Below are 15,704 nucleotides of genomic sequence, written 5' to 3' on the forward strand. Positions count from 1 at the left end.
TTCTGAAGGCATATTTAAACAGTAAACATACATCACACGGCAAACCCTGAGGACAAACTGAAATTCATTGACATACTAAACAAGTCACTTCCATTTTATGGGCATCACAACTGCTTATTCTAGGAAAGCCTTTAAGTGCAATTAAATGTTCCATTAAATGCAGCTGTTACATATTCCATCTCAGTCAGCACAATTATGTTGTACTCAGTTATGGTACATTAATAATTCCCCGACCATCCGATCAATGTCTTTTGTTTATCATGTTGTCAAGATAACTTCAGCATTTGTCCCTTTAAAAAAAAAAAAAAAACAGCTGCTCAAAGACGAATTAAAAAGTTCTAGATGATACGAGGAGGATTTAATGTTTTATTCTTAATTCTAGGGTCGCTTTCAAATTGAGAAGGCTGACTGTGCACACGTGCTCTGCTCCACTGGGTTCTTTTTGCAGATGGTCTCATTGCTATGCATAGAGGAGACACATTTAGATTTGCATTTGGTCAATTTTCTTCTTTAAGTTGGACATCTGTCTGGAGTAGAATTTAATCTGCCAGTGCCCATGGAGGCTGCTTGAATTTTAATTAATTGCGTTAACGGACTAATAATAAAAAAGAAAAAAATGGAAGTCGGTTTCTCTCCCTGCAGAACTCTTTCTCTAGCCTGTTCTGTTAAAATGAAAAAGGCGCAATAAGTACAATTAAAGATGAAGAGAAAAGAACTTTCTGTGTACAGAAGCTGGATAACAAAAACACAAAGCTGCCAGCTTGCATTATTTCTCATGCCTATGTGCTGTCAGTATTTTCAGCAGTGACCTTGTAGCTCTCAAAAGTAGATGACAAGTAAAAGGTAACTTCTCTGCATGCAGTGGCAAAAGTCTTCTTCTTCCTTCTGGCTGGATGCGACTGGATGCTTGTTGTCATTAAACGAGCAAGGTGGGCGTTGTTACTTCTTATTGACCTTTGAGAAAATATTAAAAACAGACCCTGTTATGGTGTTTGGAAATAATTTGCTACAGACAGCAAGGATGATGGATTTACCTGCAGGATGGCGGTTTATCTTAGCCATGCAGCCTGGGTTTATGGATCCTCTACATCAAATTTTTCTGTCAAGAATGATTGAGCTCAGTTTGTGAAAAATCTAAATGTGAGTTCAGGGCAAAGGAAATATATTAGTGTTTTAATAAATGTGTGCTTGTGATCGTGTCAACAAATCTCTTTTGCCTTCTTTGGTCCTTGGGTTTGCTGTTGCATCTTTCAAGACTTGAGAAAGATATTAAGCGATCTGCTTTGTGCCAGTGTAAAAAGAAAAGCATTTTTATTTAAGCTGTCTTACTTCAAGGTTTTGCTTTTTTACTAGTACAAATAAACAGATTTAGTTTTTGTAGTCTTGTCAGTTTTTAAGCTTCTTTAGAAAGTAAATTTCTGGCATATATCCTATGCCAGAAATCCTATGCCAGATGCTCTGTTTGTGGGGTCATGCTTCTTCTTTTCTAGATTTTCAGGATGTTTAGCTCACATACCTTTGTTTTCTTTAATGCATATGTGTATATGTTTAATGCTATGAATTCTATGGAGATACTAACTAAAGACGGCTTGATCGACTTGTTTTGAATGCTGTCTTCCAACAAGAAAATGTACACTAAAAAGTTATCCGTAAATATTGTGTAGACTAGTGGTGCATATAATAGGATCTAAACAAGTACTAAAAACTAATAAAGCATCTATGCTGGGTCTGTTGCTTTTCCAGTGTGTCCAATGTTTTATGCATGTCCACTAATTCGACTTATTCATGTGGCAGCAGCTGATCTTACCTCCCATTGGATCCAGGTTAATGGAGACCTCTGACTCATGATTACTAATTTAGTACAAACGTTCAAATCTTTATTATGGGTACTCTAGAAACTGACCAGCACGAGTTCGAATTTCTAACTTGCATGCACTGAATATACAAGAATAAGTAAATTTTTGTACAAAATGTTGACAGAATAAAGTTTTCTCCTAGATAAATCCTGTATGGATTTTCTGGCTACAAATGAGCTTGATTTTGTCCATATCTGACGGAACATTAAATATTCTATTTATGTCAGTGTATCAAGACAGAATCAAACTGTTTTTAAAACAAAAGCACAGGAATTGTCAAAGAGAACAAAGAACAAAGATAAATAAAACAGTGAACTGCATTTAACAGGAGGTAGATAATCGACCCCTTACATCTTTGAAGTCTGTGCCTATAAGCAGAATAAATAACTACAGCACAAAGACATTATTGCAGTAATATGCTATGTATCTGCTCAACTCGGCAACATTTACACACAAGATATTTACTGCATAATCACTCAAGCTTACAAAAAACCTCGTAGGTTTTTCACTGTGCTATAAAATAGGACTATGTGCCTACATAATACAAAATAATGCCTCTTTAAAGCCAAAATTTTGTGCAGTTTTTGGTTTCTTCTTAAATTTCAGAATATATCACAACATGCAAAATTGTGACTACAGAGCTTTTATTTGAAGTTATTTGAAAATAAGCAGTTTCTCATAAATTAACTTGCTCATTCCTAGAAGTAAACAGTTTAAGCTTGAGTGGAACTGACCGTCATTTATCTACCACAAGTGTCATAATGTTAATTTTACCTATCATTTTCTCTTGGTAAAGCTGGAGACAATTACAAAAAAAATAAGTAAAATACAATATAAAGAGTGTATGCAAGTTCAGAGGAGCAACAGTTGCTAGATCAAATCTTGTCAGATTTATTTTGTCACTTATTTCTTGTTTTAAAAAAATGTTACATTATCATTGGACACACTTCAGAAATTCCACATCTGTTACCAAAACTGCCACGATTCCTTCGTCTTGTACTTCAGTGCTCCTTGTGTTCAAGGTTTATCATCATTCCGGGTCCCGTAACAGATGAGCTACAAAGCTCTGACTACAAATCACAGGTGGTGGGAATTTTCAGAGCACTTATTTTATTGGTTCTTCAGCTCAAAGAGATGATTACACAGAGTGCTTCTCAGAAGAATGCTTGTCAGATTGATCTGCACAACATTAGCACAGACTTCTCATAAGTGTTGTGTAGCGCCACAAATTTCTACCACAGTTCACAAATGCAAACTAGAAAACAGGGCACAATCATAGTGCGATGTATACGTTTTCCCTCCTCTCATACTCCTACACATTCAAGCCTTCTCTGAGTCAATTAACATGACTCCAAACAAAATGCCCTCACCACTTCCAGATGGAGCTTCCAACACTCCTACACATGAGAGAACACTCTTGTTAAACACGTCTTGTTAAATGAGTTAAGTATCAATAATTGAATGAGATAAGGATTTGCTCCATGTACAAACAGTTGTTTGACAATGTGTCTGTGACGAAGAAAAACAACAGTGATGGTCATAAAGTGGCCGTGACACTAAATTAGAGCCAAAGGAACATTCTATGGCACCAAGTTTGTAGCAGCGCATTATTATACAAGTATTATCTCTGAGTGAGTGAAACTTGCACTAAATGTGTTCATTTCCTTTTCATCTAAAATTTAAATCAACAGCATACAGATGGAGGAACTTTTCTTCACTCAGTCACAATTTTTTTTCTTCTTCTTCTTCTGTTCCCCTTTTTTGTGGGAAATGTTTGTGGCATAAATGTACCTCTCTTCTCTCGCAGCCGTCAAATCAAAACAAATAATCTTTAATTGTTCTGTTTACAACTGTTCCACAGACAAGCCAGACATTACAGGAAGTCACTATTTATCCACTTACCGACACCCACGTAGGCACAAACGTCTAACATTTAAAATGGTTCAGATGAAAAAAAAATGGCACTGTGACACATCAGATTATCAATGAACATACTTCTTATCTTGAAATCACTATTTCATTCTTTATGTTTCTTCATGCTTTTAAAGATATTTTCATTAATTGTTTGTTGCTGCCATACATTTGAAACTGACTTTTAAAACAGCACAGGATTTTGTTTTAGGAGCCATCTATAGTATTTATTTGTCTTTTTTGTTTTGTTTTTTTCTGTTGTAAACTGAGTTTTAAAAAAAAAAATCATGGCCTGTTTTTCTGTGTGCGACTTGCAAAACCATTTTTTTTTCTTTCACTAACAGTCTTCTTCAATCCTTATGGACATTCAGAGTGAAAAAGCAATTAAAAGTATGAGCGCATTAGTGAGTGACTGCAGATCCCCCTGTCTACATCTTTGGGCTTCCAACAAACAGCACACAACTCTGTGTTGTGGGAAAGACTTTGAGGTAGCAGAAAGCGCAGGAGTATGTTGTAGTCATCAAAAATGTCTAGTTGGTGAAGCAGGAGAACATTCTCTCTTTGGAAAATGTTGACAAATCGTTAACTGGAGTCATGAGCTAAATAACAGGGAAGAAAGCAGGACAGTATTTTTTTTTTTTTTTCCTGTCCCATCTAGGTATTTTAGAAATACCATGTGGAGAAACTTGTTGCCAACATGTGCCAGGGCAGATCTGTTGTACAAAAAGGATATATCCAGACGAAAATTGACTTTAATAACATTGATCTGGCTTCTAGATGCAGTTAGTCAGTGTGGTGCTCACCATTGCTCATGCAAGACCCACTTGGTCACCTTCTCAGCACAGCCTCAGCAAATGCAGCAGGCCCAGATGTGGTTAACAGTGAAATCATGCAGGTTTCCAGGACGGGTCGTGCACAGGACAGTGGAGTTGACTAAATTGGTTCTCCTTGTCTATCCAAGATTCATTTCCATTATCAGATCCTGCATGGCGTAGCGCAACTCTTCTCCATTTTTTTTTAACTCACTTCAGGTTCTACAAGCTGCACCAAGCTGCACCAAGCTGCACCAAGCCGCACAAGCGATTTGATAGCAGACTGCATTTGTTGATTGGCTCATGATTTACATCACTGCAAATTCTAAACTACATTTCAACCACCTCAGTAGACAGGCCGACATGCTGTCTGCTATCAGGCTGCTGCTCAGTGTGAAGGAGGGTAATTATGAGTTTAATCTTGAGGAGCACGAGGATCATAGGCGTCAACTTTTAGAGCACAATGACGGTGATTTAGCAGCCCTGCAAACAGCATAGCGAACAACCACGCATTGAAGAAGCTAGAAGCTGTGCAGCTCTGGTCAGCTATAGTTTGGTGTTTGGTGCTGGCAGGTGAGAAACTCCAGAACTACATAATATTAGTTTGGCATGATGTGCATTTTTTTCCTTGTTTGGAATTTTCTTTTAAATAAAGTCATTGCTTGGATATCGGTTTACTTCTTTTGACTACATTACCTAAATCCAAAAGGTTAAACATGTTTAAAACATAAAAATAAAGTGCTAAATTATAGATACATGTGTTGTCAAATAAAAATAAAGTCTAAGTTCAGCTAATCTGAACTGCTTTCATTATGTTTGGGCCAGCAGTGAGAAAATAAGACAAAATGAAATATCTTGTCATTTAAAACCAGAACCTCCAGGTTCTCCTGATTCAACTATAGCTCCTGGTAACCCATAGCCTGCCCACATTCCTACTTATATTCACGCCCACAATAAGGAACACACTCCAACAGATATTAACCAGTTAGAATGAGACTTAGTAATGGAGAAGCAGCTTAAATGTGCTGTTGTTTCTTTGTGGTTCTCAGAGAGTGCATTTTACATTAAGGGCACCTTGAACTCAAGGTGCCTTGTTAGTGGGTTACTACACCTTTTTGGCAGTAAAAAAAAATAAATGTTGATCCCAGTAAATACTTAAAGTACAGCAGGACTAATATGACTAAGAATAAAATTTTAAATTCAAATAAATGCTTATGCATCTTTGCAATTGCAAAATTACTAAGGTGATTTTGGCTCTAAACAGTTGGTTATTAAATACTGGTTTGTAGGCATAAATGTGCCCTCGGACGTCACCATTTACCACAATTTTATTTGGATACAATAGATTTTTCCTGGCATATCAATGGCAAACACTATTTTTTTCTATTTTCCAGATAACAAAGTGTTATTTGGCAAAAACCCAGTATTGACGATAGTATATTTAAAGGTGTATGCCGTTATTTTAAATGAACCCTTGGCCGTGCCCTAACATGGCTTGTGGCTCCACCCACTGTGGTGGATTTTTTTCTAAGTTTGTTAGGGGAGGGGTCTGCTTACCCAAAAGGTTAGTTACACTTTAAGTATGACCATAAAAAAATAAACGAGACCGTTAACACACAGCTAAAGCGTCTTACCTTGTCCTGACACATGAACTATATGAAAGTAGGGGACATTAGAAGCCACACCCACACTTCACAGATGCGAAAGGACTTGCAGACTGGAGCGGGTGCACATCTAATACAAGAGAGAGGGAGAGAATTTCATTTAACCTGAGTACAACCATAACGTCAGCCACTCGCCGCTGGGCAGGACCAGATGCTCTGTCCTTCATGCTTGTTTTCCAGCTCCTTCTTCAAGCATGCCAGTGGACGCTCACAGACTTGTCCAATTTTTCAAATGAAAATCTTGCACCCCTGATTCTGTGCTATGTACTTTGCCTTCTTGCTATTCAATTTACCTTGGCAATACCAGTTTTATGGCTATGACATTAAACTTGGAATAAATTGTTGCCATTTCTTTCTTTCCTTCTTTCTTTTGTTCTACCTTTCTTGCTGTCTTTGCCTTCCACATTGACCTACTTTTTATTTAATCCATGCATAAAAGGAAATAGATTTAATCTAAGAATAACTATTATTATCTGAATTAATTGAACACATTTCAGATTGGTTGTCATGTTCGTCTAATTATTGTTTTGTCAGTCCTTGCATCAACTTTCCGCCCAAATAGTCCAGTAACAATATTGCAAATATCACACAGACATCTGCTTCTTTTCAATACACAAATCCTGAGGTGGATGTAAAACTGAATAGGACATGCTTGCCTCTTGCATGCAGTGGATTTTAGCACATTAAAAGTGACAGTGTGTATTGTAGTGTAAAAAAAAATAAAAAATAAAAATAGAGACGAATTTTAGAGATGACTCAAATTATCTCATCATGATACACACCAGAAATATTTGCCTCAACATAATTTCAAGCTTAGTAAATCATAAAGTCACTATTCAAAAACAACTTCCTCTAGCGAAAGTCTAAACAGCTTGTAATATAGTTTAATTTTCTGAAGAGACAATTTTGTTGTTTGTATTGAAATCAGATTCCGCATTCCCTTTCATAATTGTTTTCATGTTTATTTCTCTTTGTTTGCCATTAGTGAATTTCTTTCTCAGTATGAATTATCATCTGGCTCTGCTTTGCTTCTTTTAGGTGACCGAAACAAGGACGGGCCCACTTGGATGCAGTAACTATGACAACCTCGACTCTGTCAGCTCTGTTTTGGTTCAGAGCCCTGAAAACAAGATTCATTTGCAAGGTTGGCCATCCATAATTGAACTCCCCCCAATTTCTGAAGGAATTGTCACAGTGTCTGTTCCCTGGCAAGTTTATAACTACAGCGCAAGAGTGTCAGAACAAATTTAGCTTCAATCACTCTTTCTTTTTTTTTTTTCCCCAGTGCATGCTTGCAAAGTTTTGAGGTAAATCCCAACCAGCAAAAATCCGGAACGGAAGTAGAGTAACTGTGGAGTAAAAATAAAATTGAGTGAATCTTTGCATAAATGTTTTTGTTGCCAACCATGTGCATTGTAAATAAGAAAGTCACAATCAGTCTTAAATCAATTACTCTACAGATGTTGCACACAGAAGTGATCTACAGTATACTTATACTACAGTGCTTAAAGGACGTTTGTGCAGTTCTTGTTTTATTCATCTATATGTTTGTCCTGTTTCTTTTATTGCTTCAGGCCTCCAGGCCATACTGCCAGGATATCTGAGAGCCAGGTTTGTGCAGGCTGCTCTAAGTTATATTGGCTGTAATGAAGAGGGCCAGTTTGTGTGCCGGGACAACGACTGTTGGTGCCAGTGTGCTGTCGACTATCCGCAATGTAATTGCCCTGAGGTTGATCTGAGGGCTATGGAAGGCAGTTTACTGCAAATCAGAGATTCATGGAACATGGCCAACCAAGACTTTGAGGCATCAGGTCAGTGTTATTCTCCTGTCTCTCCCTGATTGATGGTGGTACTTTCTCTGGGGAAAAGAATGCAATCAATTGTCAAAAGAGGTGAAAAGGATAGAAATGATTGGTTGATAGGAGAAATTAGCAGTGATGTATTTACTTTGGCTCTTCTCTTGATGAAAATATAAATTAGATATATATCTGGTGTTGTGCAGCAACATGTTGGTTTGGCTACAAATTATTATTGATGAGGAGCTAAGACAATTATGAAAGTTTGTCATTTTAATCTAAACTACTAAATTAAGGCACTGCCTGATTATACTGAAGTAATAGTCAAACAGCTCTGTTGCTGTCAGTTACTGTGTAAGGTTGTCTGCCTTGTGAGATACAGAATAAAAACATTTCTCTAAAAGAAAATATTTTAATAACAAAATACTTCAAGATTCAGTTAAAATACTTTTGTCCAGATACTCTAAGTATGCTAGTAAGATTCAGTTTAACTACTAAGTAAAAAAAAACAAAATGAAGAAAAGAAAAACAAACTATTAAACTACTATAGGGGAAAATTGAGGCTGCTGCCAACTCATCTAAGTCCCATATTTAAGCACCACTAATACATATATTAATGTGTGTGAGTGTAGGTGGTGTGCTCTGACCGACCGCGGTACGAACACAGTGAGCTGCGTAGTAACAACATCAGGACTAATGGTGGATCACTTCTTAGGCAAGAGAAGTTTATCTGTATAACACATTTCAGAAACAAGTAAATTGAAGGTGATTTAAATTATGAAAAGATAAAACAAGAAGCAAGGAACACATATTCACTTTTCTCAAATGCCATCATCAAAATCATCACCATAAAATATTTCCATAAAGACTAAATTAATTGATGTTCTACTCACTAGTAATCAACTCTTAGTAAATTATTTGAGCTTTGATTTAAAATGAACTCATTGTTTCAGCATTTTTCTGGAAGTTTATTTCAGATTAGAGGAACATGCTGATTCTCCCTGTTTGGTTCTGATTCTGGGAATGCAGATCAGACTTGAACCGGAAGAACTGAGTGGTCTGGAAGGCTGACACAATGACACCAGGTTTATAATGTATTTTAGTGTCAATTATTTCAGTGATTTCTAAATCAACTAAAGTATTTTAACATATACTCTTTGAGCTACAGGGAGCCAGTCTAAGCACTTTTAGAATGGAGATGATGTGCTCTATTTTCCCAGTTTCAGAAAGGATGTGAGCATTAGCAGCTGGGATAACGGAGACAGAATTGCCTGTATCTATGATCAGATTCTTTCTGCATGAGCTGAGCCAGCCAGTTTCAGACTCCTAGTCTCATTTTCGGTTGGGTTACAGTCAATGATTATACAGCAGACAGCAGACCACATTTTACTTTGGATCCAAGGACTTCTTTGTTCAAGATATCGTCCTGTTCTCAGCCAACAAGACTTTCACACGCCTGTCCTCCATGACGCAGTCTGTGGAGAGCTTCAGGCAAAGAATTTGAACATTGCTCTGCTCATGTTGCTATACCTCTATGACATCACGGAGATTACAGCTGTGGGGAACTCCTCCTTCCAGCAAGCTGTCATGAAAACGGGTTAATACTATGCTTGGTCGAGTTCAGAGTTGTTGCCAATCATGTAGTCCATGTTTCTATGTGGCTTGTATTTATCTCAAACTGGTTTTACAGTCAGCCTTACTTCACTTGTAAATCTTTCTTTTTGTTGAATCAAAGCTCTTGTGCAGAACCATAACCTTAGATGTGAAACAGCACCAAAATTGACTTTCAGATATTTATTTATTCAGGAATTATATTAGACTATAGCATGTCAAGGATGGGTTGCATGTGCAGGTTGCTATACTATGTTCTGCCAGAACCATGCATTTGTATGTGTGGTTTTGGATTGGCTGAAAAACTCCATAAACATGACACTTGGTATTAGGACAAATTTTACATTAGATATTAGAACTAATATAAAGCTGAAAGATGATGTTTTAAATTCAGAGCACACTACAATATACAACCCAGGGTTACCAAAACAATTTGTATTTACTAATTGCCAGAATAATACATGAGATAAATGCATTTATTTATTTAAAGATTGTCCAGAAAACCGTAATTGGTGCAACAATATCCAAAACATAAGGCTGCTATCTTTCTACTTCCCAGTTGGGATGGCAATCTCAAGTGTCTCGTTTTCGTTCAAATGTAACAGTCTTCATTACAGCCCAACTCTACCATTTTAGTTTCATCAGACCACAACACATATCTTCAAAAGTTTAGGCTGAATCCCAGAGTGCAAAACGTAATTAGTGTTTTTATGTAGCTTTTTTTTACTAATAGCTTCTTCCTCACTAGTTTCCCTGTGGATAATGACTTTCTGACACTAGCTTCAGCCTCCTCATCATGACTTTTGCTGCTGTTAATTTGCACATTTCACACCAATATATATTTTATCTCTGAGGCACACAATGGTAAGATGGCCGGACATGCTCATTGTGTTTATTCTTTGTATGAACCAGGGATGTGGTAGATTTAGACATCTGAGGCTTCCACCTAGTTAGCCATTACATATTTAACTATATAGTAAATATGATATATTTTCAAAATAATGTAAATCAACTTTTAGCACATTTTTTGATGGTAAATTAAATGTTAAATGATTATAAGTTAACTGATGATAAATATCTAAAGGCTGAAATACAATTATCCAACATTCTTATGGTGATTTTGGAATAAAGACAAACATTATAGGTGTAGAATTGTAACTTGCAGGATGCAGGGTAGAAGGTGCACTAAACATTTTGGATTTATTGGGAAAAGGTTTTTAGTTAAAGACTTGAAACTTGATCCTGAATTGGAATAAATGACCTGACTTGAGATTTGCCCTTTAAAGACATGAAACTCTGAAAAAGAAGATTTGTCAATATTTCTCTTGTAGGTAGATAGGTCAGTTTTAATAAAAAAAATAAATAAATAAAACAAAGTTCTGTGATAATTCTGCAAACATGAATTGTTGCAAAACCACTGAGGTGATTTTATTATTGCTAGCTGTTTTCAAAAGACCTGTTTCCTTTCTACGTGAGACAATGTCCTCTGTGTATGTCATAGGAATTTCTCCTCATTAGTTTGCACTTTATCAAAGCGATGATGAGATAATAAAAATCTGACAGTGGCTTAAAGCAATGCTGTTTAACAATTGTGCAAGATTTCTATGTGACCTAACAGAATCTGAGACATCGAAGAGTGAGCTGACTCGGTGTAAGCATCATTGAGTGTTCAAAGCACATCAACCTAATTCTTGACATTTATACATGTATCTGATGGTGGCATTTTTGCCTCTGTGTTTGTATTTAGATTGTTTGGTCCAGGAAACAAAAGTGCATGTGAATTGATGTGACTGGATCAACAGTGAATCAGTCAAATGGAGACCCTCCAGTAGCCTGAGGAGAATGTGTCATGCCCTAGAAATGAACCACAGTTGCTATAATCCGTTAGGAGCACATGATGTAACCTCTAATATAATACTTCACGGCTCAGTTATTGCCATTTTGTCTGTTAGCCTTATTTAATGTTTCTTGATAAACATGACAAAAAAGAGCACATCAACAGACTTCCGATGATCATTTTTAATTCAATTTCCATTTATGATCTGACAAACTGTCTCGTGTAAACAATTTGGAGGTTACGTCAAACACTGCCTCCATTCTGCGAATTCTTTATTTTTGTACCGCTCTCAACTTGTCTGTTTTTCTGTGTTATTTCCAAAACTTAGCTGCATTCACGAGCACATCACTGTTTGAGACATTTCCAGCTTTGCCTTGAGCCGTTTTCAGAACACCTTGCTGGTTCAGACCATTACTACTGGCTACATGTTTCTTTACTGAGAGCGACTCGATTAGCACATTCTTGGCAATAACTTAAGCAGCAAGGTGCACTGAAAGCACAGTTTCAGTGCAGTATTTATTAAAGAAAAATAAGGTCCTATGAACCCCCTGTGGACCTACTTGCACATTTGATCATATGGAGAACAACTTACGGCCTTACTAGAAAGATTAATAATCATAACTCTGATTGTTAAATTAGGTTTCTGCTGTCAGCTGATGGTAGATATGATTTGCTTTGATCTCACGCTGAGCGTTACATGTTTTATTGAAGAGATTATATTTTTTTTCCAGCTAGATCAGTTTCTCAATTCATAATGGACAGCAGGATTTTTGTTTTCTGGTGCTCATACACAGTATTGTGTAGGAGAACAGAACTAAAACACAACAACCCAGACACACAACAACCTCTATACTGGAATGTACCTACAAATCCTAACAAAGTCACGCTTTAAGCGAAAATGTTGTCTCTAAAAAATGAACACAATTGTCTGTACACAATCCATCAATTGTAAACTGTTCGAGGCAATTAGGAGAACATTTAGCATATCTTAGCTTAACTGGCTCATAATTTTATCATGGAAATTAGACTAAAATCTGACAAGGTTATTTTTATTATGCCTAATAATTATTATGTCTAATTATTATGGTAAATTGACAGAATTTATATAGCACCTTTCCAGTCATAATGACCAGTCAAATCACTTTGCACAACAGATGCATTCACAAATATAATGGAGTTAAGCGCCTTGCGTGGAAGTAAAGCAGCCTTCCAATTGCAAGACGACTATCAGAGTTGCCTCAATTATCTATATGTGCTCCACCCAAATCGCTCTTTTGTCTTACTTCTCCAGTTAAAAGTGCCATTACATTTTTCAATTAGTGGCTGATAAGATAATAATGGTGTGTAGATAGCAAATTTCAAGCGGTGAGGTTTTATTTCAATGACTGTTAAATGTCTTTAGCTTCATTTCACAATTCTGTAGTTTCCTGAACATACACAATTTTAATCATCCTAAAGCTCGCAAAAGTTCACTTCAGTGTTTTAAGTCAATATGTTGGCATGTACCATGATGCATTGTTTTTTTTTTTTTTTTTATCCTTTCAGCCTTTACTTGCAGTTTTTTGTTCATTTCTTTTAATAGCTTCTGTTAGATCTATTTGCCTCGCCTCGGCACACTTGCAAATAACCACTGAGCTTTTTTTTATTGCATGTCATGACAAATGGTGTTTCAATAACTCAAACAATGAAAGATGATGAAGGGTGGATGTTGTTTGCCATCCAAAAGCATGATATATTTCATCCCTCTATCGCTCGCAGGATCATTGTTGTTGAAAAATTAAATAGACCACAGAACCCTGCTGCTAATGTTGATATGTTCAGTGCACAAGTGTAGAGCATTTGAACAGAAAGACAGTCATTTTTTTCTTGTACTGTAAGACGCTGTTTTTTTTTTACATATTATAAGACAAATACAACTAAATCTGCCTAAAATATGGACTCTATATGGCATTATTGAATGATTCAGTGCCTTTGAAATATGCATATCCACTGCACCTTAGAACATGTCACGTTTAAATGCCATACTTCCATATTTTAAAAAGGATTTCATGTGATAGAACAGAAACCAGTGCAAAACTGAGACAAGGAAGGAAAATAATAACCAAATTTTCTTTTACAAATAAAGATCTGGGAAGACTAATGCATTTGTAATTGCCCTTTTTTCTGTTATCCCAAAATAAATGTTATCCCTACATAAGCTCTAGTGCAACCAGTCATTCAAATGCACATAAGGATTACAGTTGTGAAGAACTTTAAAGTAGGGTTGGGTTGAACATCGCAAGCTTCTTTTTACACAAAATCAGACACACAAGGGCAAGGACCTTCCACTTATAGAGACAGACTGAGGAAGATTTGAATCAGATGTAACTTAAGTGGCCATGGTAACGGTTAAAGGGTTGCAGAGATCCACAGCTCAGGTAAAAAAAAAAAAAAAAAAAAAAATCAATTAACTTAAGTATTATGATTCTAAACATAGAGCTAGAGATTGATTTGAGTTCATTATATCAGAACATATTTGTTTTACTGAAAGTACAAACTTACAGCCAACTGTGAATCTGTGCCTTTAACAAAAACATTTCTGTTCAGTCTCTTTCAACAAAATGACAGAGTTTAAATTATTTAGCAAAAAAAAAAAAAAAAAAGAATAAAAATGAGAAGGTGATGGAAATCCTCCGCAAAATACCTACAACTACAATGATTGCAGTGACAGGCAATTCTGCATTATCGACTCAGGTTACAATTTCCAGATATTTATAAAAGCTTTGTGAAATCCATTTCTTTTTTGCTTCCACTTCCCTACTTTGTGTCGCTTTGTCAGAAATAAATTCCAATAAAATTCTAATACAGCTTTGTAACCTGCACATAAAGGAATTTCCAAAAGTAGCAATACCTCTTGGACGTTCACACTTTGTCATTGTTCATGTGGACCCAAATGCTCATTTACACAGAAATATTTCCTTACAATCTTGTTTAATCAATACATGAGTTTCCCAGGACAACAACACACACCTTGCACAATCACTTGGGAAGCTATTGACACCTAATTGGTTTTCTAATCAGCTGCCTCATCATCACGATAGCGTTAAGTAATTACAAACAGTAGCACGGTCATTTTCTAATCAGTCTTGCACATGTTTGATTTTCAATACATCCAATCATGATGATGACGACGGTGATGTTGTTATTGAATGCCTGGAAATCTAATCTGCTTTCTATTCAGAATGCATCCAGTAAACAGTTGCTCTGAATTGCTGACAGATATTATCCTCTGAGCTCCATGTCCACCTTGTTTTTCTCCCCGACTGATTTGCATCCAGAGCATTGAAAGACCTGTAGGCTGTTCATTAATGAAAAGGGGGAGAACCCTACCCCAATCTGTGTTTAGCCCTGCCTTTTCCCATTAGCACACACGTCAACCAATATTCTTCTCATTTAGCCCTGCAGCACTTGAAATCCCACGACCCTTAAAAAAAAAATGTTCTCATTTGCCATGTCTAAACTAGCCAAATATAATTAGAGCAACGTAAAAAGAAGTTACCTCGGCCTGAATGTGACAGGAAGAAATTGAGGTTTTCATTTTTCACATCTTTCTGCTTTCCAGAAGAGTTTCAAAATTTTGTTCGACGGCTTCCCACATTCTACGCCCTGAACTCGTCTGCCATCCAGTATTTCTGGAAGACGGAGCCGTCCATTCACCAGCGCTACAAACAGCTAGAGCTCGGCACACAGCAGCTTGCAAGCAAAGCACGGCGCATCATCAACAAGATCTTCACCCTCAGCAAGAGATGTCAAACTCAGCCAAAAATTATTATGCTACGGGAAAGGTGAGAAACTGAGAAGTTTTTCTGATGACCTTTTTTTTTTATTTTTTATTTTTACACAGAAGTGGATGTATGTGTTTGTGGAAAACTCATTTAATTTTTCCATTCACCGATTTGTGCAGTGCTTTTTTTATCAGACGAACGAGGCATCGCGTAGTATGGACACACAATGAATGAATTCTTTGACATTAAGCTGAGCTCCTGCTGAACTAAGCTGCAGTCACACCTGATCTCTTGGCTGCATTTCCCATCCATATCTTCTTTACTTTCACAAAATCAGAACTATCCTTCTGTGAAATTAAAGTTTGCTGTATTTTAAAGAATGATACAGAGTATAAGGGATTTGCCTATACATAAATGAGAGCATAGGATTGTTTTGTTCATCTTTAGATAATC

At 36.6% G+C, this 15,704-nt stretch overlaps 1 protein-coding gene across 1 annotated transcript in view; it reads left to right on the forward strand.

Moving 5' to 3' along the window:
- The window catches only part of LOC103143881 (BMP/retinoic acid-inducible neural-specific protein 3-like), a 58,155-nt gene extending 42,451 nt beyond the window's left edge, over window positions 1-15,704 (forward strand). The window contains exons 5-7 of the mRNA XM_016675574.1: window positions 7,282-7,387; window positions 7,818-8,054; window positions 15,089-15,704. Coding sequence (XP_016531060.1) covers window positions 7,282-7,387; window positions 7,818-8,054; window positions 15,089-15,315 — 570 coding nt within the window. The 3' untranslated portion in view covers window positions 15,316-15,704. The remainder of the gene's footprint in view (window positions 1-7,281; window positions 7,388-7,817; window positions 8,055-15,088) is intronic.

The sequence above is a fragment of the Poecilia formosa genome, unplaced genomic scaffold (genome assembly GCF_000485575.1).
Source record: "Poecilia formosa unplaced genomic scaffold, Poecilia_formosa-5.1.2 Scaffold116, whole genome shotgun sequence".
In the NCBI taxonomy this organism is placed as follows: Eukaryota; Metazoa; Chordata; class Actinopteri; order Cyprinodontiformes; family Poeciliidae; genus Poecilia; species Poecilia formosa.